Source organism: Cyphomyrmex costatus, unplaced genomic scaffold (genome assembly GCF_001594065.2).
Source record: "Cyphomyrmex costatus isolate MS0001 unplaced genomic scaffold, Ccosl1.0 scaffold43, whole genome shotgun sequence".
In the NCBI taxonomy this organism is placed as follows: Eukaryota; Metazoa; Arthropoda; class Insecta; order Hymenoptera; family Formicidae; genus Cyphomyrmex; species Cyphomyrmex costatus.
In genome coordinates, this window is record NW_017278534.1 from 2,905,813 (window position 1) to 2,933,111 (window position 27,299).

Genomic DNA, 27,299 nt, shown 5'->3' on the forward strand with positions numbered 1-27,299 from the left:
TATAAACAAAATACAAACGAGATTTTATCACTGTTGAAATACAATTTGTGTATATAATAGATATGATGATGCATCATCATTCTAACCACAAGGATAGATGCTTGTGCGAAATGCTATACGCACGCCATTCTCCATTGTGGGTTTTCACGAATTCCATGAATGCATGCGTGGTTATCATTCGATGGATAACCGAGACCGCTATCGAGTTTAACCCTTATAAGTACAGGACTGATCATATGACCTACTCATACACGCACATATAAAATGCCTATGTCACACAGATTACCTTCTTTATATGATACTGTATATTCAGTATACGATATCAATATCTAGAAATTCGATCTATCAATAACCGTGTACGTGTGTGTGATGTATTTTACTCTATGTGTATACTGTGTGTTGCTGTGTATGTATGTATGTGTGTGTGTGTGTGTGTGTGTGTGTGTGTGTGTGTGTGTGTGTGTGTATGATTTAAAAATAAACATCTCCAGATATTTTAAATACAAACAATATTTCGTTATTGTTGCTTCTAACCTGGTAATTGAAATTGATATTAAATGTTTTTGTTTTACAATATTAGCATTTGTCGCGCGCGATATTGATTATTTTTATATCAAATCTATAAAAAAAATAAATTGATAAAGATAGCGGCTGTCAGCTGTTCTTTTTAACAGTGTAATTATCGATGCTTTTATGAAATATAATTATACTTTATTGGAAATAATGTTATTGTTTGTTTCATATTTTAAGGAAAGTAAGTTCAATGAATTTAAAATATAAAACGTTTTAAATTTAGCAACAAAAATTTATATATTTTTGTTAATACTACGCAAATATCGTATCATATTAAAATTATTTATTTATATATTAGAATTATCTCTAAAACTTTATTTTTACTTTTTCTGATTTTACAAGATTTCAATATTTTCAACGAACTACGACCTTATTAATTACATTGACATTTCCCTCTTTTCTAGATTTTCTTATATTAATGTAAAAAGCTTTGTAAAATTTACATGTAGATATAAAATGTGCAGATGCAAAATTAGTATATGCATGCGTAAGAAAAATGGAGAGTCACAGCGCACGCGACATTTAAAAATGGCGTTAGGTCAGCAGAAGGACGTAACCTTGGTCTATAAAGTGATGTCAAAGAAACCTCAAGATATTAATCCTCCTAATACCGGAAATTCATTTTTTACAATATTTTTAAACTTCAACATTCGTTTTGAAGTTTCTTAATATGTATATCCAATTACACAATTTTTATAATTATTTTATACTTATATTTCTAATATTTTATTTTTATGTTGATTTGCAATAATATTTTATAAAAAAAAAGAGTAAATTAAAATTTACTAATAACTATTTAAAGAACGAAGGAACTCTTTTATTTAATTATGCATGGCTTTACGACAAATTGGAAACGTAGAAAATTTTTTCAAATAAAATCCATTAGGTACTCTTTTCAAGTACATTTTGCAGGTGTTAAATATTAGGTATCTGATGATAGTTTGCCTTTATTGGAGTAAGCTTTTTATCCGATTTACTAGTTATCTGACAATGTGCATAATCCGTACTCAACAACTACTGCGAGTATAATTATATTATTGTTGACGTCTCGCCCGCATTGTTGCAGAGGACCATTCAGCGTCGTTCGGAAATGCATTCACCGCCACACCGGGCAGATTTTTGCCGTAAAAATCGTCGATGTGGCAAAATTCACCTCCAGTCCTGGACTCAGTACTGCGGGTGAGTATATGTACTGTATAAAGATGACATGGGTGTACACACACAAAGAAGATAAAGAAATATCCGGAGATATCTCTTATCGATTTCGAGTTCCCGACGTTTGAGCAACTTAATAAAAAAATGTTGATTTTTTTGCATTATACATAATGTACATTCAAACATCGAGTAGTCAATTGAAGTTGATATATATATGTATATGTGTGTGTGTGTGTGTGTATATTTAATAGAGTATCTTGTAACATTAAGAGAGCATTTTGAGATACATGTCCAATCTGTAATCAATAAAGTACTTTAATTTGGCGTAGTAGCAATGCTTTTATATATTTTGACAGGGGAACAAGTAAATCGATTTAAATTTTACTAACTACTTCTTCATTACACAAAGGATACAAAATATATATTTCTTATGTTTCAAACTGTTTTACATTCAAGTTTATCCAAATAAAGGGGACTCTTTCTATACCGGTTTATAAATACTCTTCCATTAATTTTCACCATGTTTTCGAAACAAGGCTTATACTACTCTATCCGTCCGCAACTACTGACAACGGACGCTTTTCCCAATGCTGCCGACTGACTAAACATAGGTTTGAGTTGTGAACCGACGCGAAAGGCATTGTACAATTGAATGGAAAGGCGAACTATTGTCGCCGCGCATATTTTTCGGGGGTTTAACTGAACATACCAGTCGACAGATCTAGATGAAATATACGAGAAGAACGCATTGTTTTAAAACCAGTTTTTTCTAATAAAGCCCTTTTTCCGGAAATGAGAGCAATATTTAATTTTTACTGATAGCACGAAATTGAAAAATTAATTGTAAATGTACTATATGAGTTTACTAACAGACGGGTCATAGCTGAGCAGAGAAAATGATTTTGGAACATTTTTTATATAATTTCTAAATTCTCTGTATCATTACTGCAATAAATCAGAAAAAAAGAGACTAACAGTACCTTCTATAAGTGCATCATATGTATTAATAACGAAACAGATGTTCATTTGAGTTACCATATGGAATCTCTTTGGGATTATATGGACCTCACGTGAAAATATTCGGAAACATATGCGAACAGAGTGTATATAATATCTCATTCCTATTCGTGAAACATAACTTTATGTATGAAGCAAGACATTCATTTCGCTAGGTGTCGTAAAATATTACCAAGTTTTCTTGTTCACTCTTCGTTGTCATTTTTTCCCCTCTTTTTTTGTGATTTCTTTCTTTCTCATTTCTGTTATACGTATTACTTGATAAAAGTTAACATTAAATATTTGAATTACTTTACGTTTTTTGCTAAAATATAGATACATATTTACTAATAACAATAATGTGTTAAAATTTTTTAATTAAAAATTAAGTCGTGGTACCGAACTAATTTGCAAATAGAAAGTACAATTTTATTATTTAGCTTTAGGTAAAGTTAACATTTTAACGAGATTTTAATTCAGTACCTAGTAGTTGCAAAGATATTTAATTACGAAGTTGTAAAATAGCTGCATGTATAATTTAATAAGTTTTGCAAGAGTTAATATTGTTGTCTTTATTAATCGAAGAATTTATGAATGACAGATTCATTGATAAGTTTTGCTGTTCTTTATACTTATGTATATTAAAATTTTATAATAATTTACTAATTATTTTAAAATTAATTAACACTTACTTTTGTAAAAATGTAATTTATTAAAAAATTTATGTTGTTTTACAAGCTCGCACTTTATGTAAATATTTTAATGTTGTTAAATAAGTTTTTGTTTAAAATTATTGTAATTAATTCTTTATATTTTTTATAGTACAATTTTTTTTAACACGATTAAAAAATATAAGCTATTTCGTTATTGCATTTCGATTTTCGTTTACTATTCGTAACTTTGACTGCACAGATTCCATTGCAGTTGAATGCAGATACGGCATCGAAATTGACTCTAATAAAAACTAGGAAACGAAGTTTTTTTTTTATTCAATCCAGATTCAGTATCTACAGTTTCGTTTAACTAGAGTAAGATTAAAATTATCTGTTCTGATTTTATAGGCATTTATGTACAAAGTATTTATTTTCTTTAGGTTTTTTTGTGTAATAGAAAATTTACATAATTTTATACATTTGTAACGTAATATACGTGTAATTTGTATAATAATATTAATTTCTTATATAAGTTGACAATATTGAACTGTTATGCATTTTACAAATAAATTATAGTTTTTATTAGAAAATTTTTCGACGTTATTTTTTGCTGTAAATCTTTAAATCTTACAATTTTTAACATTTTTATGCTAAAGGATTGTATTAAAAATCTAATAAAGCAAAATTTATTTAAAATAATTTAAACCATGTTCAGTTAATGATTATAATCTCCATCATGTATCTGTATAATGCGTGAAAACTATCTGCTGTGTTAAATCTACGTTTCGTATGTTTTAGATTTGAAACGAGAAGCTACAATATGCCATATGTTGAAACATCCACATATTGTGGAACTGTTAGAAACTTACAGCTCTGAGGGCATGTTATACATGGTATTCGAATAGTAAGTATGCAAAAATGAATATACGTATTTTATATTTTGAAAAATATGTTTCTTTATTTAGTTTATCAACATAGTTTGACAAAAACAATTGTGTGTGATAAAAATAAATTTATTCTATTTAATGTGCTACATTTATCTAATTATTTTATCTAATAATAAGTTTAGATACAGTAACCCCTCTCTCGTCTTACAAAATTAAACTGTTATAGTTATATTATTTCAATCATGAACTTTCAATGAGCCTTTTTTTAGAAAAATAACTTTTCGAAAGGCGTCAATCTCGTCCTTTATATGCCAACAAGTCTGCTCTCTCATTTTCCTAGCATAATTATTATACCTTCAGGCTAATGAAACGTTATGTTCGTAACATATGAAATGGAAAACCATTACGTTTGTCGAAAATGAAGGACTCGGTAAAATAAATACGTAACATTTCCTTAACGGCTCTATCTTTACTCGGGAAAAGCACGTTTTCCATTTAGTTGTTTGCTATCTATTATAACGTTCTACTATAGTTCGCTATAATTGGATACACACATCCGAGGTGCTCTCGAAATAATCTACGCTATCGGATAAGATAACTATGGTTTTTAATAGACTCGTTGCTCAAGGCGTTTTTAACGAGACTATTTAAATAATATGACAATCAATCACACTTCGTTATTTCCTTTAGTTTAATGAGATATTATTTTTGTCATAAAAAATTGTTATTCAATGACAACATTATCGATATAACACATACGATTAGATATACATATATCATTTTAATCGATAATTTTCTGTGAGTCAGTTAAGTGTTATGAATGTTACATCTGATCATAATCTATATGCATGCAGATAAATAAGTATCAATGAAATAATTAAAAAGTTATATTCATGAATAATTAAAACAAATAAAAATCATAGAATAAGAGAAATATTCAAATTAAAACAGATCCATTTACCGCATCACCGGATATTCCTACTTCAATATTCCATTTCTCTTTCAGTATGGACGGCTCTGATTTGTGCTTCGAAGTTGTAAGACGAGCAACTGCTGGATTTGTATACAGTGAAGCAGTTGCAAGGTAAGAAATTTATTATTTCTATCATCGCGCGCGCGATGAACACACTACGACCACTACACGAACGTCACGATTCCACAGCAGACAGTATATCCATTTAAATATTATCTGCTGAAGCTAAAACATCGTTTACTTTAGGTGTAGTACGATGCGTATTATATCGCGTGAATATACAATATTCTACATATATTATTCCGTTTTATAATTTCTAAGAGTTTTAGCCAATAAAGATTATAATAAATTAATTTTTTTATTACTCGAATTTTTTTAAAACAATTAAGACATGTAAAAAAAATGTGTCAGAAAGTTTTACAGAGCATTATTCTCGATAAAATACAATTTTCGCATAGTACCTAGATTTAATATGTACTCCTATATGATGAAAATTACTCTAATCTGTTTATTAATCTTGTTGAGGAAATGCCTTCAAGATGAAAGAAATTTGATAAATTAATTGTTTTCATTGAGTCACTTGGAACTTGGAGTACTGAAACGTGATTACCTTTTGTATGTTACACTCGATATAATGCAAACGGTTTCTCTCTCTTTCGAGTCTCCCTGGAGCGTAATAAATCCCTGTCTCGATAAATCCTTGACTGCGATCCATTAGATTCGCTATACTCGTTCATGTCATGCTTGGAGTAACAGTAGTCTTCACCTCGAGAGGATCCTATTAAAACTGTTCACAAATATGTCTTATATTTTTGACACTATGAAGAATTATTACACAATAAGTCATGTTTAATATAGTCTCAATGATAGAAATTATGAAATAATATCTGATTATAAAAAGAAGATATACGTACATATATTACAAACCGTTTTCACACATTTAAGTACTTAGCAAATACCTATGTATTTCCTGAGGATCAGATATGATAATCTCGATAATAGAAATTACACACGAAATAATACTGATCGTAAGAGGAATATATACAATATACACATTTCAAACCGTTTTCTCTCATGTTTAAATATACTTAGGAAATATCTATATATATATATTTTTTTTTTCTACTTAAACGTATAGGTATTTTATATCTATATAGTTCTCCAGGATCAGATATAAACTCTTTTCAAATCTTTACTTTCTTTTGTCTGAAAAACATGCTTTTTTGTTGTTCGAATTTCTTAGAATCAAAATAAACTTTATATTAATATTACATATCAAATATACAAACTTCATGTATTCACTGTATGTATCTCACATTATAATACGCTCAAAAGATCGATCTCAAAGAGATGCACTTTGATATGGTGAAAATACAACGAACGAGTATAGTAAATAACTGCATTGTTTTTGTCTGTGCGGTATTTCATATTTTGCATCATTTTCTGGCAGTACACTGTGCCATCAATATCTTGTTTTTATTTTAGACCGTATTTCTTTTTTGCATATTTTATAAAAAATACTAGTGATAATGTCAAGAGTCAGTTAGAAAGGGTTTTATACTATATACAACTGTGCATGAAAAATGTTACTCCAAAACGTATATTTGTCTATTAACTAAATTCAATATAATTTTGGTTCTTCCGTTCGATTAATAACTCATAAACATAATTAAATAACATTGTTAATATAGTTGATTACCAGTTTATAACAAGTAAATTCGAAATTCGTATTTTTATTTTTATATTACTTACTGTATATCCCGACTCTTCATTTATTGAATGAATTTATTAAAACTTCATGTTCTAAAATCATTACATGATAACGAGGTATACCTTAATCGTATTTAAATTCTCGGAAAGAACTGGTTCTCTCTGTGTCGTGCATAAATGCTTCTCCCCTGCGGCCTTGGCTATTGTTCTCGGTTGAGGGCGTACTTTCGTGATGTGTTCAGGGAGAGATATGGTGTTAACGCCGGCACCTAAGAAACTGCATTTTCTTTTGCAGTCACTACATGCGACAGATCCTTGAAGCATTGCGTTACTGCCATGAGAATGACATTATTCATCGTGACCTGAAGCCGCAGTGCGCCCTCCTGGCTGGCAAGGAAAATTCCGCCCCGGTGAAGCTGCGCGGTTTCGGCGTTGCTGTGCAACTCCCAACCTCGCAGTCTAATGGCGTTGGTATGTTCATACTTTTCTTCTAATTCACTTATGTTTTCTTTACGCGATTCATTTTACGTGGCGTAGAGATTCACGTCGAAAGTCGTGCGACCTCAGCTCTGGGATGCCCGACCTCTCTATTATTAATGATTCTCTATCAACTTCCAACAAAGTTCTATATACGTAACACATACGGCCATTATCATATAAAAATAACTCTATTAGTTTGAAAAATGGCTTTAAGCCAGTGTCTATTAAATAGACGTACTTCTTAAATTTAGTTACATCAAAAAAACTTGGAAAAAAAATTGTAAGTAAAGAATTTTAATGTTGAAAAAATTAATTTAGAAAATATTGAAGAGTCAGCGTTTAAGATATCGAATACGATTAAGAAATATTTATATAATTACAATACAGCTTTGATAAAATAATAGTTAAGCTTTTAGTTTTTATATGAATTAATTTTTTGTCGGATTTTCGTTTTTATTTTTCAACAAATGTCAATCGTCATATATCGAAATTTTAATTAAATTTAAAATGCTTGAAAATATTAATCGCATCTGAAAATCTCTTCATTTTTTTTTTTTATAAAAATCTATTTCTTTCTTATGTATTCTAGAGTAGAATTCTTTAGATGCTTGAAAAATATTTGCATGTCTTACATTATAATGAATTTTTTTATTAATGAAAATAACATGAAAGAGGTATTTAATATTATTACTGTCATAGTTGAAGGAAGTCAACTTTGTAAAATTAATTTTTGTTAAGTTTGCTTGTACGTTTTGAATAATAATAATTTACTTAAAATATTTCATCGACAAAAAATATCATTTCGAGAGATTTTTTGTTATTCCAATATATTGAAAATACATATCGATCAAGTCATGGTAATGAAAACATCACTTGAAACATCACTTGAACTGAAGTATAAAATCGTAGAGGCGTAAAAGAGAATTTACTTAGGGCTATGCAAATGCCCCAAACACTTTACGTTCCCCTCTATTCCGTGACATAGTTTACGAGAGCTGACGTCGTGCTGCTTTTAGCGCGACAGCATTAAAATTACTTAATTTTTCATAATATTTTTAAGTGGTGTCGGCGCTAGGCGAGAAGAAAAAATAGGACAACATCGACATTATTAAGAACGATGAAAGAGAGGATACATCTCGAAATATTCATAACTTTATTGTCTCGTGATTAAAGCTTTCACAGAAAGCAATACGATGACTTTTCTACAATCATTCATAACAAAACAAAATATTACTTATTAGCAAATTTATATATCACAAGTATATATTTAAATACTACCTAAATTATGATATTTTATAAGTAAAAAAAGACATGAATTTAAAGACAAAATTTTCAAACTTTTTCCTGACCTGGCGCCAACACTACTTATATTTAGCAAAATATGCGCTGACATAAATTTTACGCGTAATATAATTATACGCTTATTCCATCTGCAAACTGGCTGAGAGGCACTATTCAATGCTCGTACTATATCATCGAGGGTCATATATCTAGATATCCATGTCTATTTTGTTGGAATACACGAAGCAAAATATGTCACTAGATTATATGTTAATTTTACGTTAATTATGTGAACTCTTTGAATGTTGATTAAATTAAGCTCATGCGAATGTACATGCAATAAATTTTGTGTCGCGACAAATTTCGACACGTTCTTTAAAAGTACATTAAGGATTTTTTATGATTAAATAGTTTAATGAATCATATACGTATTTGATAATTTATTAACTTATTATATTAGGAAGATAACGTTTTTAATTACAATAATATATTTTTATTTAACACCTTTATAAAATTTTATTTTTTTTGTTATGTTGAAAAAGCTCTTGTGTGTAAAATTAAATATACATAAATACTATAATGTAATTTTGGAATAATACCTTTAATTTAAATTAAATGATTGCATTATGCATATATTCCGACGAAATTATTATTTATAAGCATTATATCGTTTATATGCGTTTAACCTATTTTCGCGTAGCAATCTCTCTTGTATTAATTTTTTTTTAAGGCTAAAGGACTATAAAAGATCAAGGCTGTCTCACTACGGGAACACTGTTAGTCCAAAAATCCAATATTATTACGCCAAAGTGTTCAAAAAATTCATTGGTATAGCATATCATCGGTTTTATTTTGTTATGAGAAACGTGGTAGATTTTGTAAAGTCATTTACGCTTTAATTATCTATATTTATCATATTGAAAGGGTTCACATGTGTCTGAGAAGTTAATTTTAAATTACCAACCTATTGGCATTCAATCGGATTCATTACGACTAGTTCAAACGTGTATCATTTAGTTGTGCTGCCTCTTTTTCGCTTATAATATTACAAAAAAAGAGAAAACTAATAAAATATTCAGTGGCACAAAGGGCAACTGAGTATATCTCCAGAGATATGGTATTATTGCTGGGGATGTATGTCAATGCATCTTTGGATCAAAGTTGATTAAATTTTTGTGGAATAAATTATTATCTCCTGGGAGGAAAGGAGAAAATTCTTTTTACATGTTACAATGTACGATATCATTTCCGATAAAGATATGACAGTAATAATCCTCACATTGCAATGCAGTAGTAATATTAACGAACGAGGGCAAAAAGTCTATCTAAAAAGTGCATTAAATATTGCCTCCTCAGAGTTTGTAATTCAAATTTTTATCTTTTTTCTATTCTTTTTTCCTTTTTTCGTACCGATACAATATGTTCCCGGCTCTCATCAAGCGTCACTTCAAAGACACTCGGTGTTTTTGTATCGTCTCTCTTTTGAATGCCCTACTCTGCGATTATTGGCTGGCTTGGTCGATGATTGGCAAATCACATCAAAAAATTTCTCGGTGTTCATTGTGCACAATGCAACAGCTTTTATCGGATTTCTTTCCTACTGAAAACCGTGATGCTCTCTTCTCTGATCAGCCGCAATCGATTGATGTCTATGCATTTTTTTAATAATCTTTCGCTGCTTCGATATCGCATGGTTCCATTTGTAGATGCTCTTGTTGTTAGCGACACTTGTAGATATTCTAGACTGTACTGCTCTACGTCTTGGATTAATTTTAGACTTCCTTTGCGTGATCAGCGCAATTATTGTTGTCGTGCGTCTTCAAGTGATTTATTTCATTAGTAGCCATGCGATATTAAAGAAGCGTTTTCAATTATGAAGGAAATTAGGAAATCATCTTTCGCCATCCTATATAATTACGTTATGTTAATACTGACAATCAATATTGGAATCGCATTATCGATTTTATAATGACACCGGCATTGCGTTATATCGTATCGCCGTTAAGAGCTGTTGATAGAACACACGTTATCGTCGATTTTTTACTTTCGTTCTACTTATGTTATTTTACTTAATATTTAATTAAAGTTAATATTTAATCGAAGATGGAGGGTTTAATAATAGCATGCAATATCAAAAAGGACATAGAACAACACAATGAATGAATAAATAACGATAAAATAACAGTATTGCCATTCTCGTTTGTATTGAAGGAACATAACACCGAAATATTGCTATAAGAACAATATGATGATAACATTTGCCACTAACATAATAAGACACGTAACACTGTATACACTTTTATATGACGAGGCGCAGGGTAGAGTGGTTCCCGCCGATCGATAATAGAGTTCAATAGCGATAAGAACTTTTGTCGGCTATAGGGTTAATTGCCTCCTCGTTCCGCTAAGACGCTACGATATTATATCAAGTCAGATATTAATCTCTCTTCCAACTCCCACGGCTGTCGTCTCTGATCTTCCCAGTTCGAAACTAATTTGGCATTCTGCGAGAGTAAACCGACGGCGGCGTTCCAAATACATAGGCCGGAGATTGACTGGAAAACCGTCGTGTAAACTGGGACGCGCAACTTTTTATATACGAGTTTCGCAAAACAAGACAGCACTCGCCGCTGGGATTACGAGAGTCGCCTTAGACAAAAAGTTTCCGACAGCGTGATTAAATACGCATAACGTTACCGCGCGACACGTCTCCCTTAACGCTCCATCATGCTTATTTCTCGCGTAGCTATGTTTCATTCTCAATTCTTTGCGATTTGAATTCGCGCGTGACATCGTGCATGTAGATGCAAAAAAAAAGCGCAAACCATGACCGATGAGAGTTATCCGCGGATTGCATTATGCAGCGACAGCGCGAGAAAAGCACGTCGTCTGATTACACTCTTGATAACGTGAAATTTGGTTTGAATGAATACAGCATGTTACACGACCGAGTATCGGCAGTGTCTGAGCCCAAAGGGGCAGCTCTACTTGAAGGCCGACAGCGAGGGTAAGCCTGATCTAACCTTTAATCATTACTTCCGCAGGAGCCTTGTCTCATCACGCCACATAAATATATATATATATATATTACACGTACACACTTATCACATCGATACATATTGTATTATGCTACATTTTCATCCATTTCGTGTACTCCTCTATCACTATCACGTCACTGTACTCTAGAAGCTGCCACCGCTTGCTTGCTTGCTTTACGAGTTCGAATATTCACTTTGACTTGGCTAACTCATTAATATATATGACTTGGCTAATATTTAACATATTAACATATTAAATAATATATCGTTTAATATTTTAATATGTATATGCACACTTATTTTTTTCTCGGATGTGTGTGGTTTACAAATTTGTTGAAGAATGTCATTCTCGGATTATACACTTCTTATTGGGCTTCGCTGTATTGTCTTCAGCAATACGTATGTCTGAAGCGGAATTAAGAACACGAATGAGAATGAGATTTTAAATTATTGTGATCATTTTTGTGTTTTATTTTGAAACAAAAATTAAGAATGACAATTGTGTATCTATAAGTGTGATATATATATTTTTATACGTTTTTCTACGCTAGGATGATCATCACAAAATCGTTGGAAGTATATATAGGCGATTAATCCGAGAGCTATCTTACATTTTGCGTAAGATTATAAAACGAACGAATTAAAGCAAGCTATTTGATAGTCTTTTATACAGATTTTGTACTAACAGGATCATCGTAGATTTCCCGTACAATACAAATAAACTTATACAAACGTCGCGGAGATATGCCAAGCTCGACATTTTACATACCAATAGACACACACACCACCAGAGAATTGTGTTGATTGAATTGTGTTGATCGGCCTGAGGTCAATATATCTGTCGCCTTTGATTCGCGCGAGAGAGTTCGATTCCTTAAATATAAACAACGGCAACCAAGAGCCACAGCCAGGTCGGTCTTCCTCCAGCTTTATTGATGATAAAGAGCATCTTACCACATTCGTGAAACCGTCAAGTAAATCGCGCACAGCGCGAAATTATCATGACGATAACAATGTCCTTCTCCTTTCTCTCTATGTTCTTTCGATAGGCCTGATCTCTTCGAGCTGCTATTTCCCTTTTGAGGACCTGACCGACGTCGAGGATTCGCTAGTGAGCGACACGGAGGACAATTTCGGTATCCACATGCCTGCCACATCTACATAACGTCTGATGATTTACCACAATCGGGGGTAGAAATGAGAAAGTATTGCGTCTGTCTAGACTCTAGAGTATCTCTCTAAAAGGGGATACTCCTTTCCGCGTCCTTGAATATAGCTCCCGGCTTCTTGTACAACGTCACTGTGTCGTAAAATATTATTGAGAACTGTTTCCATCAACGACAAGGCCAGGTATATACAGGATGTTCTCTGTTCTACTACTATTCGCATCAACTATATATATTTCAAAAGATATTGTAGATATAAAAGAAAACGGCATTGTCCCAGTACGAGAGCATTTTGATAAAAATCAACGATGTTACTCGTTTGAACTTATTTCTTCCGAATGATCAGTTCTTATCCAACTTAGATTATTGTTGATACATCGAATGAATTGTTCTCTGCGGATCATCCTGTATATAACGGGAAAGAAAAGATTCATGTGGTAAGTCCACGAGTCTGGCGAGACGACAGTAGTATAACTCAGTTGGAAATAGCTCCGAGTTCATTTTCACACATGAATGTGTAGCATTTCGTAATTGTCGCTATCGATCAGTCCAGTCTCGTGATTACCCTCGTTTAAGGCAATATAGTGGACGTTCTACCCCCCCGTGTGGTATCGTTATATTAGTTTGAGAACGTGTAGTGTCTGTATAGACACTACACTCAATCTACGTGCGATAGCAGTATTCCTGTGATATCATTGTGCAGGTCGCGTAGTAACAAATATTTGTTGTGCCATCGAGGGGAAGTGAGTGAGAAAACGACTCCTTCCCCTTTTTTCTGTTCCCCACCCCCCCGTCGTTCGCGTGTCTGATTTTGTAATGCGCGAATGACATAAGCTCTGCTTCATCGTTGTAGGATTGGGACAAGTCTTTGACAAAATTGAAGGGTTTGTTACAACTCGTTATTAAATTATTTCATTTTGTTGAAATCTAATAGCGGCCAAAACACTAATAATTTACTTAATTTAAATACCAAGAATATAGTTATTCAATACGTTTGGTATTTAAAATAAGTAATTAATTACTGTCTTTTAGTAATAAATTGACCCCAGTATTAAAATAGTCAGTATTAGATTTCTTAAGAATATAAACATTGCTTTTTAAAATAAACTAAACATTAGTCTTTTATATTTCTGGTCTATGTTTACTAGAAATTAAAGTTTCCGGGTCAATCCAATCCGCAGCAGGAAATTCTTTTGAATAAACGTAGCATTTTTTTTTTTAAAGGAATGTGGAAAATATAGAAATCAAATACAGATACTTCTGCAATAACCTGAATTCGGACAGTGGCCGAATTTATTCTGTGGCTTTCGAGTTCACCCGTAACACGTATCAGTTTCTGATTGAATTGCTCAAATCGACTGCTGTCTCCATGTCGCAGTCATGAATATATATTTTGGATGATGGTTAATTATTATTTACTGTAAATGGCATGTACTTCAATTATTATCAATAAGCGCGTGTCCAACTCGGAGGGTACCAAATTATAGGAAAAAGAATGTTTTGTTATAAAAGATAATTAATAATGAATATAAAAATTGATTGACGTTATTTTACAACGTTAAAATAAATTACATTAAAATAAATTACATAATTCTATATGAATTATTCAGCGCTAAAATTTATATAATATGTTACATTTATTATTATTGTAATCGGTAAATGCAATTGCACGGTGAATTAATTTTATGTAGGTATATGGTGTAATGTAATGTACATATATTTTTGACAATGTTGAACAGTTATCCTCTTTCCGAGTGGAAATTTTTATTATCATATTTTTGACAGAAATCTCATTTCTATTCTCTCTCTCACACTTGTAACAATTAAATACATTTCAGTTAAATGTAACAAACTCTTCAATCGGTCCACCTATTTCTGACTCTGATTACATGAACTAATTACCCGCGTTATTTGGGCCTGTTTATGTCGTTGTTCGTAGCGGTAGACTAGCCTGTGTGTCTGCGTGTGTCTGTCTATTTGTATGCCGCTTTGTGTTTGTCTTTCATCACTTATCGATGACAAATTGAAACTAGTCGTCGTTCAGAGAATAGGTACTATTTTGTTACGAATATCTGCGAAACGTATTTATACCATGAAAAAGGTAAACGCGATATGCGAATGTAACATTTTCCTTGATTGAATATATATATATCGGTTGTTAAACTGAAGCAGTTTCAGATGTACGAATTCCAATTAAAACAGGGATTTTTTTAGAATTTTTACTATAATGTATCTTTGTTTATTTTAAAATTAATTTCCTATCTCAATAAATCATATGGTCGTGATAACTACGTACAATCTGAAATTGATATTTTATGCAATTGTTTTTGCAACGTGGCGAGCAATTTGTTATTAAAATATCATATTTCTTAATAAAGAACTTAAGTTATGAATAGCAATTTTTTTCTTTTATGATGAAACTCGATAATTTGAAGTGTGTAATGTTACCTACGATATATATATCTACGAAACTCGATACTTCAACCATAAAGTTGCGGAAAAATATGATCTTTTTCTTTTAACTGAAAACGGACCTCAGAGATGTATCAGCATAAGTATATTAAATCAGGGACATTTTGTAGCGCACTTATCTTACGTATTGATTCTGAGTTTTTCTGTTAGGAAAGATATTTAATATAAATTAATATTCAGCTATTTCTAAATCTTATATATGATCTTATATACGAGTGGAACGGAAAACTTTAGGAATATATATGAAATTCTCTCAGGAGACATTTTGGAGTCAGATTTTAGAGAAGATTAATCTAGAATTGTTTTTACGACGACTCCATTATTGTACATTTTGCACGTATGCTCTTATATAACATGTTTTTCTGGAAATAAATATTCCTGCCGGAAATTGTGCCAGAAATTTCCCAGACCACTCGTGTATCATCCTGTATCTCTAAATTATACTTGCGTAAAATGCATGTTATTAACTTGTCGCTTCGTTCGTGTAATAATTACTTTCGTTAAAAAGCGAATGATTAAAATCATGCAATGACAAGCGGCAGCCAAGCGATGAACAAGCCGAAATAAAGTATTTTTATCGACAGTTACATTTTTATTAGCACGTTAGTTTTTAAAAATTCATCGCTCGCGCGTGTGTATCTCATTATTAAATTTACATTCTGAAATCAAATAAATCCTGCATGCTCTCGATGTGAAATTGCATGAAAATTTATTTCTCTGTACGTACAACTCTTTAGCACCTAGTTGTGGCATTGTTAAATATTACATACTTTTACGTTTTTATTTCTGAAGTATTTCTGAAATATTCTGGTCTAAACTTACTTTTACTCATCGCTTTCACTGTACATAACTATAATCAGTTTTCTTTTGCACCAGCACCTTTTCTTGTTTAAGTATTTTACTATAAATAAATAACTTCTATATTACAGAATTTAATATTAAATATGTATTAACAATTTAAATTATTTATTTAATTTAATGTGTATTATAGAAAAAGGAATGGATTAAAAATAGTTTTTTTATCGCACACAAAATTTAATTTTTACATCAATTATTCTATAATCTATACGATTACAGTGTTATATTATTCTTGAAAGAGTGTAATCATTCTTTTTATATTAATTGCTCTCAATTATATTATCATTATCATAAAATGATAAAAAATATAGACTTCTCATATTGCAATTTACTGAACACTTATAATATTTCACACACGTGTGAAAACGTAATAAAAGAATGTATTTTTATTAATGATATTTATGATAAGTATATTTATTTTATCCAACATAATAATAGAGGATTCGTTTATATAAACGAATATATTGGATCAATACATTTTTATGCAATATTAACACAATGTTTCTTTTTTATTATATAAACAAAACATTTAGATGAAATATAGTTAAAAATCCATTCTATAGATAGAATAGTACATCTATAAATAGAAGTACGTATCACAAACATAGGATACGCAGTTCCTAGTAGAATATACGTGTAATAAAATAAAAAAAATATTAAAATTTTGACATATTTAATACATATATCGATTGTATATTTAAATATTTTTTAAGAAAGAAATCTATGCTTTAAATGCGTTAATTTTATTAATATAATAATTTTGTGTCGTATGAAATTTTTCGTATATGTAAAATTACACGATATTCTAATGATAATTTTTCTAATGTTTAGCGATATACTTGCGAACGCAATTATGTCGTCTTTGCTTTACAGCCTTAATCATCTCATCTTTTCCCATGTACACTTTTCAATGTGCAGTGACCTACATTTCCTCTCGTGTCGCTTTCTGTGTCATTTACCGATTCTTAATAAATATAGATTGTTGAAAGTAAGCAAGTTAGCACGTTGGTTATCGTCCGTGAACGACGTTTGTGCCTATATCGAAGAATCGGCTACTTTGTGACAGGTGTATTTGTTTTCGAAGAATGCAGTAGCCTTTGTATTTGACGTTCGTTTTTTTTTTTTTGCCATTAATTATCCTTGATACGTCCAGTCGATCCGACGTTCCCGATAACGATAAATAAAAGCGGTTTGGATTCTCTCGCTACGGACAATCGATTTGATAGAGAGAGAGGAGAGAGAGAGAGAGAGAGAGAGAGAGGGAGAGACAGAGAGTATGTATGTAAGTATGTAACAGGATGGATGTGTGCGAGATAGAGTTACCGATTATTTATTGTATAAATCGAGGGAAAATCAAACGCAGATTTTTTATTCGGCTGATAAATTCGCGTCTTATACTTGTCGCAAACACGATTTCGTTTTACGTAACGATCGACTGTGAAGTTTCCGAGCAATCACTCATGCTTCCATTCTGCCGGTTATATATATATATGGTAAATCATTTCATCCCTTTCGCTCACGACGTTCTTGATCGCGCAGGTCGTGTCGGATGTCCGCACTTCATGGCGCCGGAAGTGATCCAACGGCGACAGTATGGGAAACCCGGTGACGTCTGGTCAGCCGGAGTGCTGCTACATGTCTTGCTGACTGGCACACTTCCGTTTGTCGGATCTCGAGACAGGCTGCGGGAAGCGATCTGTCGAGGGCGAGTGCAGGTAATCGCCCCACGTCTTATGATCTTACGTCGTTTCTAACACCGCTAATCCGGATGAAACAAAGCGGTCGGAGAATTTTAATAATGCTTGCTCGCGCAACCATTCGCAATCGGGTCGCGCAATTCTCCGTGCGCGACGAATAATTCCGATTTAATTGAATTTGCAGATGGAGACACCACTCTGGGATCCCATTAGTGAGCCGGCGAAAGACCTCATACAGAGAATGCTCACGACCGATGTGAATCATAGGATCACCATTCAAGAGGTTCTCAACCACAAGTGGCTCAGAGTAAGTGGAACGGTTCACGCGATTCCTGCTTCTATTTGGTATTCTTCTATATGCATACAGAGCACGCAGGGGAAATCCCGCAGTTTGATCCGGCGTATTATAATCGTTTGCGCGGGCGTTCGGTGACGATCAGCATTCTACGTCACGCCGCACAACTCCTGATAGGGATAATCGATGTAGCGGCTTCCGTTTCATCGCCGGTGATAGTACATCGGATTTTATTTTTTCATAATTATCCCATGCACACACACACGCACACACACATACATAAATATATAAATATATATATAATATGTACACATATATGGTGTGTGTGTATGTGGAATACACGTGGCCTCGTTCCTCCTTATTATCTCCAATGAATGTGCGTGCGCACGCGCGCGTCGTATGGTGTGGGTATACCTATGTGGTGCAACAGTTAGCCAGTGACCTAAGGTAGGAACACTCGCAGAGTCACCCCCATACTTCTTCGATGCAACACACGTGCAACTGGGCTATCGATCGCTATAGCGGGAGCGAAGCCTCCGACGGTTAATGAAAATAACTATAGTAAAGTATGGTACACCTCGCGCTCGGTGTATACTGCTTAGGGCTTTTTTATGTGACTGTACGTTCGTCGAACCCTCGTGGACTTCGTGGAAGCAAGTATAATCTCTCTCTCCTTTCGCTTCTCCATCATGACGGTGTAATACGCCCCGATTGCAGAAAGGGAAAATAATTGCATATCACTCCGCTGCTGCTTCAGCATTTTCTTTACGATGTTTATACGACGTTTACTGTTGCTACACGCAACGTTTATGAGCAAATTTTTCTTTATTTCAAAGCTAATTGATTTGCGCTTAATTAATTTGCATCGATTTAATAAGCTATATTGGTTTGTGAGATAATTTATTGATTGATTCGAGAAAATATTTTTCTAAATTATATTTTGCACTTGCAATTTCGGTATTTGTGATTCATTGTGTCCTTGTCAATAAAAGCATGGTCATTTCTTATTTTACAGCGATTGTTTTATAGCGAATGAACGGATCTTAACTTACAGGATCGTGATAAGGGTGCAGCCCGTATACATTTAGGTGACACTATAGAAGAGCTTAAGAAATTCAATGCGAGGCGAAAACTGAAGGACGCCGTAAAAGCAGCCGTCTGCTCGTCGAAATGGCATGCTCCGTATTCAGAAGCTAATGGCGACAATTTCTCTGACGTCGGCGATGACGAGATAACTACAGGTACATCAAACGCGAGCGATTTCGCAATTACATCTCTGATACGTACAAATGTTACAAAATGCAATACAGATATAAAAGTGCTTCTCTCTCGACAAATACAATATTTAATTCACAAGGAAGGACAAACATCAATTTTATTTAGACGAATTTTATCTGTTTTAATTATCTAATTATCAGAGACATACAATATTAAAAATTAAAAGAGAAATCGTTTCGACAGATTAAAATTCGAATTTCGCTAATGTGTCAAATTTTGTTTCTTCAAAATGTACTCTGCATGCGTATAATTGATCGTGATATTTTTATAACAATAAAAGTAATGAAACGTATCGAATATAGGTCAATATTTCATTTACATGCGATGAGCTTATTTCAACAATGAGAGATCGATGGTATCGTGTAATTTGGAAATTCTGTTATTTCCGCGAACATTACGTTAATAGTCACAGACCAAGCAATTGAGCGCAAATAAGCACGAATGAATAATTTGCCTTAATGAGTGGAAACGACATTATGAGTATAAATTATTTATTTATATGTTTGCGTTCGCTCGCTTGATCTACACCCAGCTTAATAGAGAGCATTACTCTTTTATCAACATTGTCTATCGCTATATATCTATATATAGATTACAATTACAATAAATCGTCAAATGCATCAATGATATTTCGTAAAATCAATATTTCATACGTTCTTACGTTATAGGTGCTGTAGCCGAAGTTGTGGATTGCTTGGATGATATTGTAATCCTTGAAGAAAGTGACAGACTAATGCGGTCGGAAGTTCTTAATGCTGTCGATGATCTTCGAATTCGAGTTATCTTAGAGGTATTTTTACAGCAGTTTGTAATTATATAAAAATAGATAAGAACATACTAACTTGGCTAAGAGAATGAAAGAGTAATATTAATGATTAAAAGATTGCAATGAACTATGAAATCTCAGTATTCAAACTTTTCGCTTGTTATACGGATAATGTCGATTTTATTGTAAATGTGCGAATTATCGCGTATTTATTGCGAAAATATCTTTCTCTCTCAATGGCTTTAGATATTCAACATAAATTGACTTTAATTATTACACAGTATCTGTTTATACGATAATCGCTTCATTTTATTTTTGTTCAATTTTTATTTCGTTGTGTGAATTTTCGTAATTACGGGTTTTAATCGGTAATAAGGTGATTCTGGATTTTGCGCAAGTTAGAAATAAAAAAATTTATCTGTCTTAAAATATCAAAATTTACCTTGAAAAATTTTCTTTAAATAATTTTGTCGTAAGAAGCAATAAATAAAAACTGAATTACACGATCTCTGAAAGTAAAGTTTTGTTCCTAATTCAGTGGAAATTCGGAAATAGTTTACTGTATAATATATAGATCTATTTTTTTTTAATATAATAATATTCGTTAATAATATATCACTTGGTAATATCGTCTTAACTATGAAAATAAAACTCACTAAATGTACTCGCGTTATAAAAATTACGATTTTCCTTATGCATTTAGCGAGTTTATCTGTTCTATTTTTTATAACTAAAAATGTAAAAGATGTAATTTGAGTAAAAAAAAATTCTAACATTTATATTTTATTTTACCATTGTATTAATTTTATTATTTATTTTATTAATTCGACATTTTTTAACAGAAAAAAGAATCGTCACTTTTATTTATTCAAATAGCTTTTTATTAACGTAGCTATTTCATAAACGATTTACAACAGAACTTCTTTATATCTGATATAATTTTTGTGTTATTTATATTCTTATCAACAGTGAAATTTTACTGCAATCAATTGCAAGTAGTAAAGACAGAAATTTCGTCACACGCAGGGTAAAACAGAATGAAATATTTCTTACCAAGAGCGGGTAACGGTCTCTTCCATGAAACGCTTGCGCGTATGTTTGAACTGTTATCTTTCAACTCGTCGGAATCGATAGCCACCTTGAAAGACAACCCCTTTTCGCGCGGTTGAGTCCCGTCGCTGCAGAGCTTGAGCTTTTCTACTGAGAGCGGAGCCACTCATCTTCGACTCCCTCGATGTTCCCCCCCCGACCGTGTAGGGATAATGTAACCCCCTGCAGGATATCCCGCGGGAACGGGCTGCCCACCCTCGTTTCTTTCGAGGAAAAGCACGCAAGCGCTACCTCCGAGCTAGCAAGATGGCTGCCGTGGAGTCCTGATAAACAACATGCCACGCACGATCGAAGGATCGCACTATCGCGCCAACACGCGTACCAATATAAACTTATTCTTTGGTGGTTCTTGAAGTGTCACGTGGCCGAAGGAGCCACGTGCTAGGACCATGTCACATGTGGTCCTAGCCCGGTGAGGCTTATGTGCACTGTTTATAATAGAGATGCATCTCTGTCAGTTAATGTTCATCGGCGACGCCGAGCTAGCCGGCGATCTGCTCGAAATCGCGGGTCTCTTGGTGAGTAAATTAATTCAATCGAGCTGAATATAAAGCTGGAAATATTATCAGGCAAATTTGAAATTTTATATACATAAGTAATGCTGATTTAAAAAGACGTTCGATGTGTGAACAGAATATGTCATAGATTGTTTACAAACTGTTTTCAATTTTCAGTAATATATGTGTTATCTATAATATTACTGTAATTTTCTTAATTTTCCTTTTAATAAACTCCATTTTCATTCTGTTATATTTATGTGATATTTGTTATTTAAATTTATTTTTTACCACGTTTTTGTAAGAATATTTTTTTGTAAATGAAGCGAGGAATTAAACAAATATCATAGAAAAGTTTGAATACTTGGATAGTTTTAATCTTTTTTCATTAGTTATTAAAATGTTATATTTTTTAGCATTTTAATAAAAATAAAATAAAATCTTTCAATCTGCATTTACTTTTAATTGATCACTGTTCAGAAAATATGTAACGGATCATTTTTTGTTAAATAAATACGAGATTACTTGTATAAACGATATGAAAAAAATAACAAAAGAGATTGAGAAATGTATAGTAATGTTGATATTTCTGATTTCTAGCTTTATGACAGAATCTCAGGTCGTGTACCAGCACCTTATCGAGCACCACAAACAGATGCGGTTCAACGTGCTCGTGACGTCGAAGAGATCCTTCGGGAAGCAGAGCATTCGGCGGTGCGAAATATCGATAAAGCCGATCTTCGAGAACTTCACGAATTATTGGTCCAGCCACACATGAGGGTAAGTACGTTGTATTGATTTAATATTGGAAAACTAACGCAAATAGAATAAACGACTTGTTTCCGCTTTCTCCTCACACACAAATAATTAATATTTTTAACTTAAATTGTTAAGTAACGCGGTATCTACTAATCTATTATTATAAAAAAATTTTTATATTAGTTTTATATACATTTGTGTTTACATTTACTACTTTATCAATATATGACGCACTATTAAAAAAATTGTCGAAACTTATAAAAAAGGGAAAATTGATACATTTTAAATCAATCTCTCTTTGTATAAATTCATTTATTGATAAATATAATTTTTACTTGAAATATTTTTTGCGTAATGTTGGAAATTACAACAGCTTGAGATTACATTGTTGCGTCAAACAGTTATTGCTAAATCGATCGTCGGTAGTTACGGACTGCGTCGCGTTTGTAATAACCCAAGCGTTAATCAGGCACGACTTGATTCGTATTACATTATGAATCAATAACGGTTTTTTAATTGCTCATGTGAATGAATTCAATTAATAAGAAAATAGGGAAAACATTGATGATTAATTATAGCTTGAATGATGTAAAGTAATTTCTTAAGAATGTACTTCTAGATATTGATTAAAAAGGAGCTACACTTTCTGTGTATTTTTTTTTATCAACAGTTATGTAATATTTTAATGACATATTTTAAATATTAATTAAAGTCGAAAATCCTGATACGTAAGTGTAGAAATCATAATTAGTTTTGATTTGTTTTAACATAGAAATTATTATGATACGATTTTATATTATTTTGACTTAATTAATCTTCTCTCTCTTTCTCTCTCCCTCAGAATTGTTATGGTATTATACAACAGTTACGTAATATTTTGTACATAAATCTCAAATGATTTGTAAATGTGATTAATTCTGATAAATATTTTACTGGATTACTGGACTTTATTAATTACTTAGTGATTATTACAGGCAAATGAATAATTTGCATTATGATAGAAAACTCGCAATTTTTTTTATTATACATATATACATGTATATGTATAATTTATTTGTTATTTGTTAAATACTATATAATATTATACATTAATATGTAATATTTATAATATCTATACGTATTTAAAATTATACATAAGTATATATTTTTTATAGAATTCCATTATATATATGTATATATATTTATGTTAAAAATAACTTTTAAATGACATATTATGCCACGAAATTTATGCTTATGCAATGTAATAATTTCGCACACGCATAAATACGTATATTTGTGTCACTTACATGCATTTATGTGACAGTAAGATATATTTAGTGGTTTCTATATATAAGAGAAACGAAAGAAATAACCTGTGAAATCCGCGAAAAGATCGATCGTTATCGGACGATTTGTGGCGACTTTCCGCAAAACTATTTCGACGTGGGTATCCCGATAATCGTCTAACCGTGCCATTGCATTGCTGTTTGTCCTTACAGAGGCGATCGTTGGTTTTGCTAGCATGTTTATCGCGGTGTTTGACATTACCGTAGAATATACTGTAAATGGGGCGCGGAAATGTAGGTCGATCGTTAAAATTCTCGGTTAAAAATCCCGTAGCTGTTACAAGCGGGAAGGCCAGAAAGGAAAGAATTATAGCAGGAGTAAGATAAATGTAGAGAAAAGAAGCGAAAAGGAGAGAAAGAGAGATCGAGAACGCGAGATTTAAACGGACCGTGGCGCATTTTGATAGGTATATCCTCGTTACTAGGCGCCTTATTAATCCCATCTTTATCCTTGAGGCGCGATGCTCATTATTTATTTGCAATCTCCACCTTCGTCCGCGTTTCTGTCTGGTCCTATTTTAGATCGGCGTCTTGGAGAACCCGGCTGTGCCCTTTTACGTGATATTTGGCATTGTGCTCCGGATACGACCAAAATCGATGTGGCGCCCTACTTCGATTAACGATAAAGTAGAACGAACAAAAATAAAAGAGTGTCTGGCGCATTTAATTACATATATTGAATAGTTTAGTGAAGCTACGGTTTTCATTTCTTCCGCAAGAAATGATAGCTATCTATAAACGTCCAAAGAATTGTTTTTTAGAGGAATTTTTATTTTTAGAATTTAATTTACTTTGTTTTATTAATTTTTTGAATCGAAGATAACGCACTGCGTTTATTAACCGTGTATCACGTTTTGAATTATAGGTACGTGTGTATTTGTTATTTAATATAGAGATGTTTTTATTATAACCGTTACATTAAATTTCGATAAACGTTATATACATTGATAAAATACAATTAAGTAAAAAGAAGTTATTTTTTATTATATATATAATTTCATAATTAAATGTACAATTGATACAAAATTAAAAGGACTTTTTAAATTTCTGTCGTGTAAACCAAGAAAAGAAAAACATATTTAATCGATTCCCACGAGAAAGTAGAACTTGTTGCTTCGTTGAGACAGAAAATAATGTTGTGGCAAGAGGATTGATCTATGCGAAGTTATTATATATATTAAAATGTATAATAGAAAACATGAAAGCTTTTGGATCCATCTATTATATAACCTAATCAACGACAAGTGTTTAAGGAAAAAATTAACGTATGCTTAATGTTTCGAGGAACCGTGAAGATTGATGCAATGCATTCATATTTTGTGTTCACATGTGTGTTTATTATTACAACGACATATATACAAAAAATTGTAATAAATCATATATCTAGTAAATAATGCTTAACGCATTTTTGTTAAGAAATCATGCAATGAATTCCTATTGATTATGCATGAAATGTTTCTCAAAATTTATTTAATCCTATAATTTAGAAAATTAATATAAAAGTCGAAAATCTAATTTTGGTTACAATATTTCTTGAATTATATTATACTTTTACGCATTTGAGGCTCTCACGAGTATTTTCTTTAATTATACCAAAAGGTTTGCGGGTTATCTCCGTGTCTTTCTTCGTTATTGATGCCAACGTTTCCTGAACCATGCCGTTCACTTCATCAGGACGAGGGGATGCGTTGATACTATATTCTGGTATATATTATAGTTTTAAATATTTTATATTTTTTTTTAAGTAGGTAATCGAAGTTGTTCAATACTATCGCACTTTTTAGCCCGCCAGTGATCTCTCTCTCTCTCTCTCTCTCTCTCTCTCATTGATTTTTATTACTTAAATAATATTAACTTTGCTTTTGATTTTGTAATTCAACTTAAGCAATTTGTATAATAGGTATATAATTTGTATAAAAATTTGCAATAATATTCTATTGTAGTTTTATGTATTGTATAATATGAAAAACATTCATAGAATGTAAAATCAAACTTTTGAAAAATTAGAATACGTACACAACCATAAAATATATATTAAAATACGATATGTTAAATATGTACATACGTGATTAAAATGTTCGTACGAATATAACACATTCTAATCACGTAAATAAAATTCCATCCTGAACTTTAACGCGAATTATCATCTGAAATGGATGTATAGATACTATATGCATACACAACAATAAATTAATATTATCAATTTTATTATTGACAGCAAAAGTTTTGGTTGTTATAAAAAGGATTATTTGATTCTTTCTTTAATAAAAATTCTCAATCAAGCAGAATTAATCATAGCTTTAAGCGATGGGAAAATACTTGCAATGAAGAGTAAAATATGTGATAAACCATTTTCAAAATTTGAAATGAATAAAAATAAAAAAAAAACAATAAAAATTTAAAAGAATTTGGCGTGAATATATGTACATATTTGTGAGATGAGAAAATATTATTTTGAATAGCACGCGGTCTTGACTTTGTCGTTACAACGTACCGCATGCCATAAAGTTTATTCTTTTTAGTTAAACTTCTTGCACAGTTTACTCTTTCCTCCTTTTTTCTCTACGTTAAAGAAAAAAGAGGAAAGATGAACCGCGCAAGAAATTTAGTTAAAAGAACAACCTAGGCTGCGTTTCATTTAACGATCATAACGCTCGTGAAATCATTTCATCCTTGTTCAAATGTTAAACAAACATAAACGAGCGTTGTGAGCATTAAGTGGGACAGCCCTAGATGTAAACAAAGGTCGCCGCTCTAGCAAGCACGAGTTGTTTACGTAAGGTCATTGCGTTATCAGTTATTGTTCGCAGTTATATTCCTATTATAGTGGAACGAATAGGTAGCAATGTGAGCTGCTATTTTTCAAAATTACCGACAGACAATTAGCAACAGTTGTCATATCGTGCGGTTAGTCAATTCATACGATTGATGATTTGAAAGTGTGTCAAACTACTTTAAACTTCTTATGGATTCTCTAAGTTTTTGTTTTGAAAACATGGAATAATATAAAAGGATACATTTTGTTTACAAAAGCGTTTGTATATTAGGGATTGTTAAAACTTTGAGATTCTTCCGTTGCATTAATTTAGAAAATTTTGCGCATATCGAACAAGTAGTACTATCGTAGTTCTTCGCAAACTATGCAACTTATTTTCTTCGCGTTGTTCTTTTTTTCTTCACAATATAATACAATATAATACAACAACATGCCGCGAGCGATTAACATTAAAGTTTAATATATCGTACAATTCTAATTAACCGTGTAAATTTAATTAATGGTATGAAGTTTCTGCTTGAGCATTTTTCGATCATTTACAGAACATCACAGTG

General features: G+C 32.0%; 1 protein-coding gene across 1 annotated transcript; it reads left to right on the plus strand.

The window, feature by feature from the left end:
* The first annotated feature begins 1,101 nt into the window (after nt 1-1,101).
* LOC108777423 (peripheral plasma membrane protein CASK) lies at nt 1,102-22,683 on the plus strand. Its single transcript, XM_018544299.1, has 11 exons — nt 1,102-1,148; nt 1,640-1,752; nt 4,176-4,281; nt 5,271-5,348; nt 7,243-7,418; nt 11,644-11,715; nt 17,782-17,957; nt 18,124-18,246; nt 19,289-19,475; nt 20,181-20,302; nt 22,486-22,683. The coding sequence occupies exons 1-11, from the start codon at nt 1,102-1,104 to the stop codon at nt 22,681-22,683; spliced, it is 1,398 nt and encodes a 465-aa protein (XP_018399801.1).
* The last annotated feature ends 4,616 nt before the right edge of the window (nt 22,684-27,299 follow it).

Bases quoted from the DNA above. Each gene is read 5' to 3' on its own strand.
- LOC108777423 (XM_018544299.1), top strand. From the start codon at position 1,102: ATGGCGTTAGGTCAGCAGAAGGACGTAACCTTGGTCTATAAAGTGAT. The intron at 18,247-19,288 runs GTAAGTGGAACG...CTTAACTTACAG, and splicing joins TCAACCACAAGTGGCTCAGA to GATCGTGATAAGGGTGCAGC. The intron at 20,303-22,485 runs GTATTTTTACAG...TCTGATTTCTAG, and splicing joins GAATTCGAGTTATCTTAGAG to CTTTATGACAGAATCTCAGG.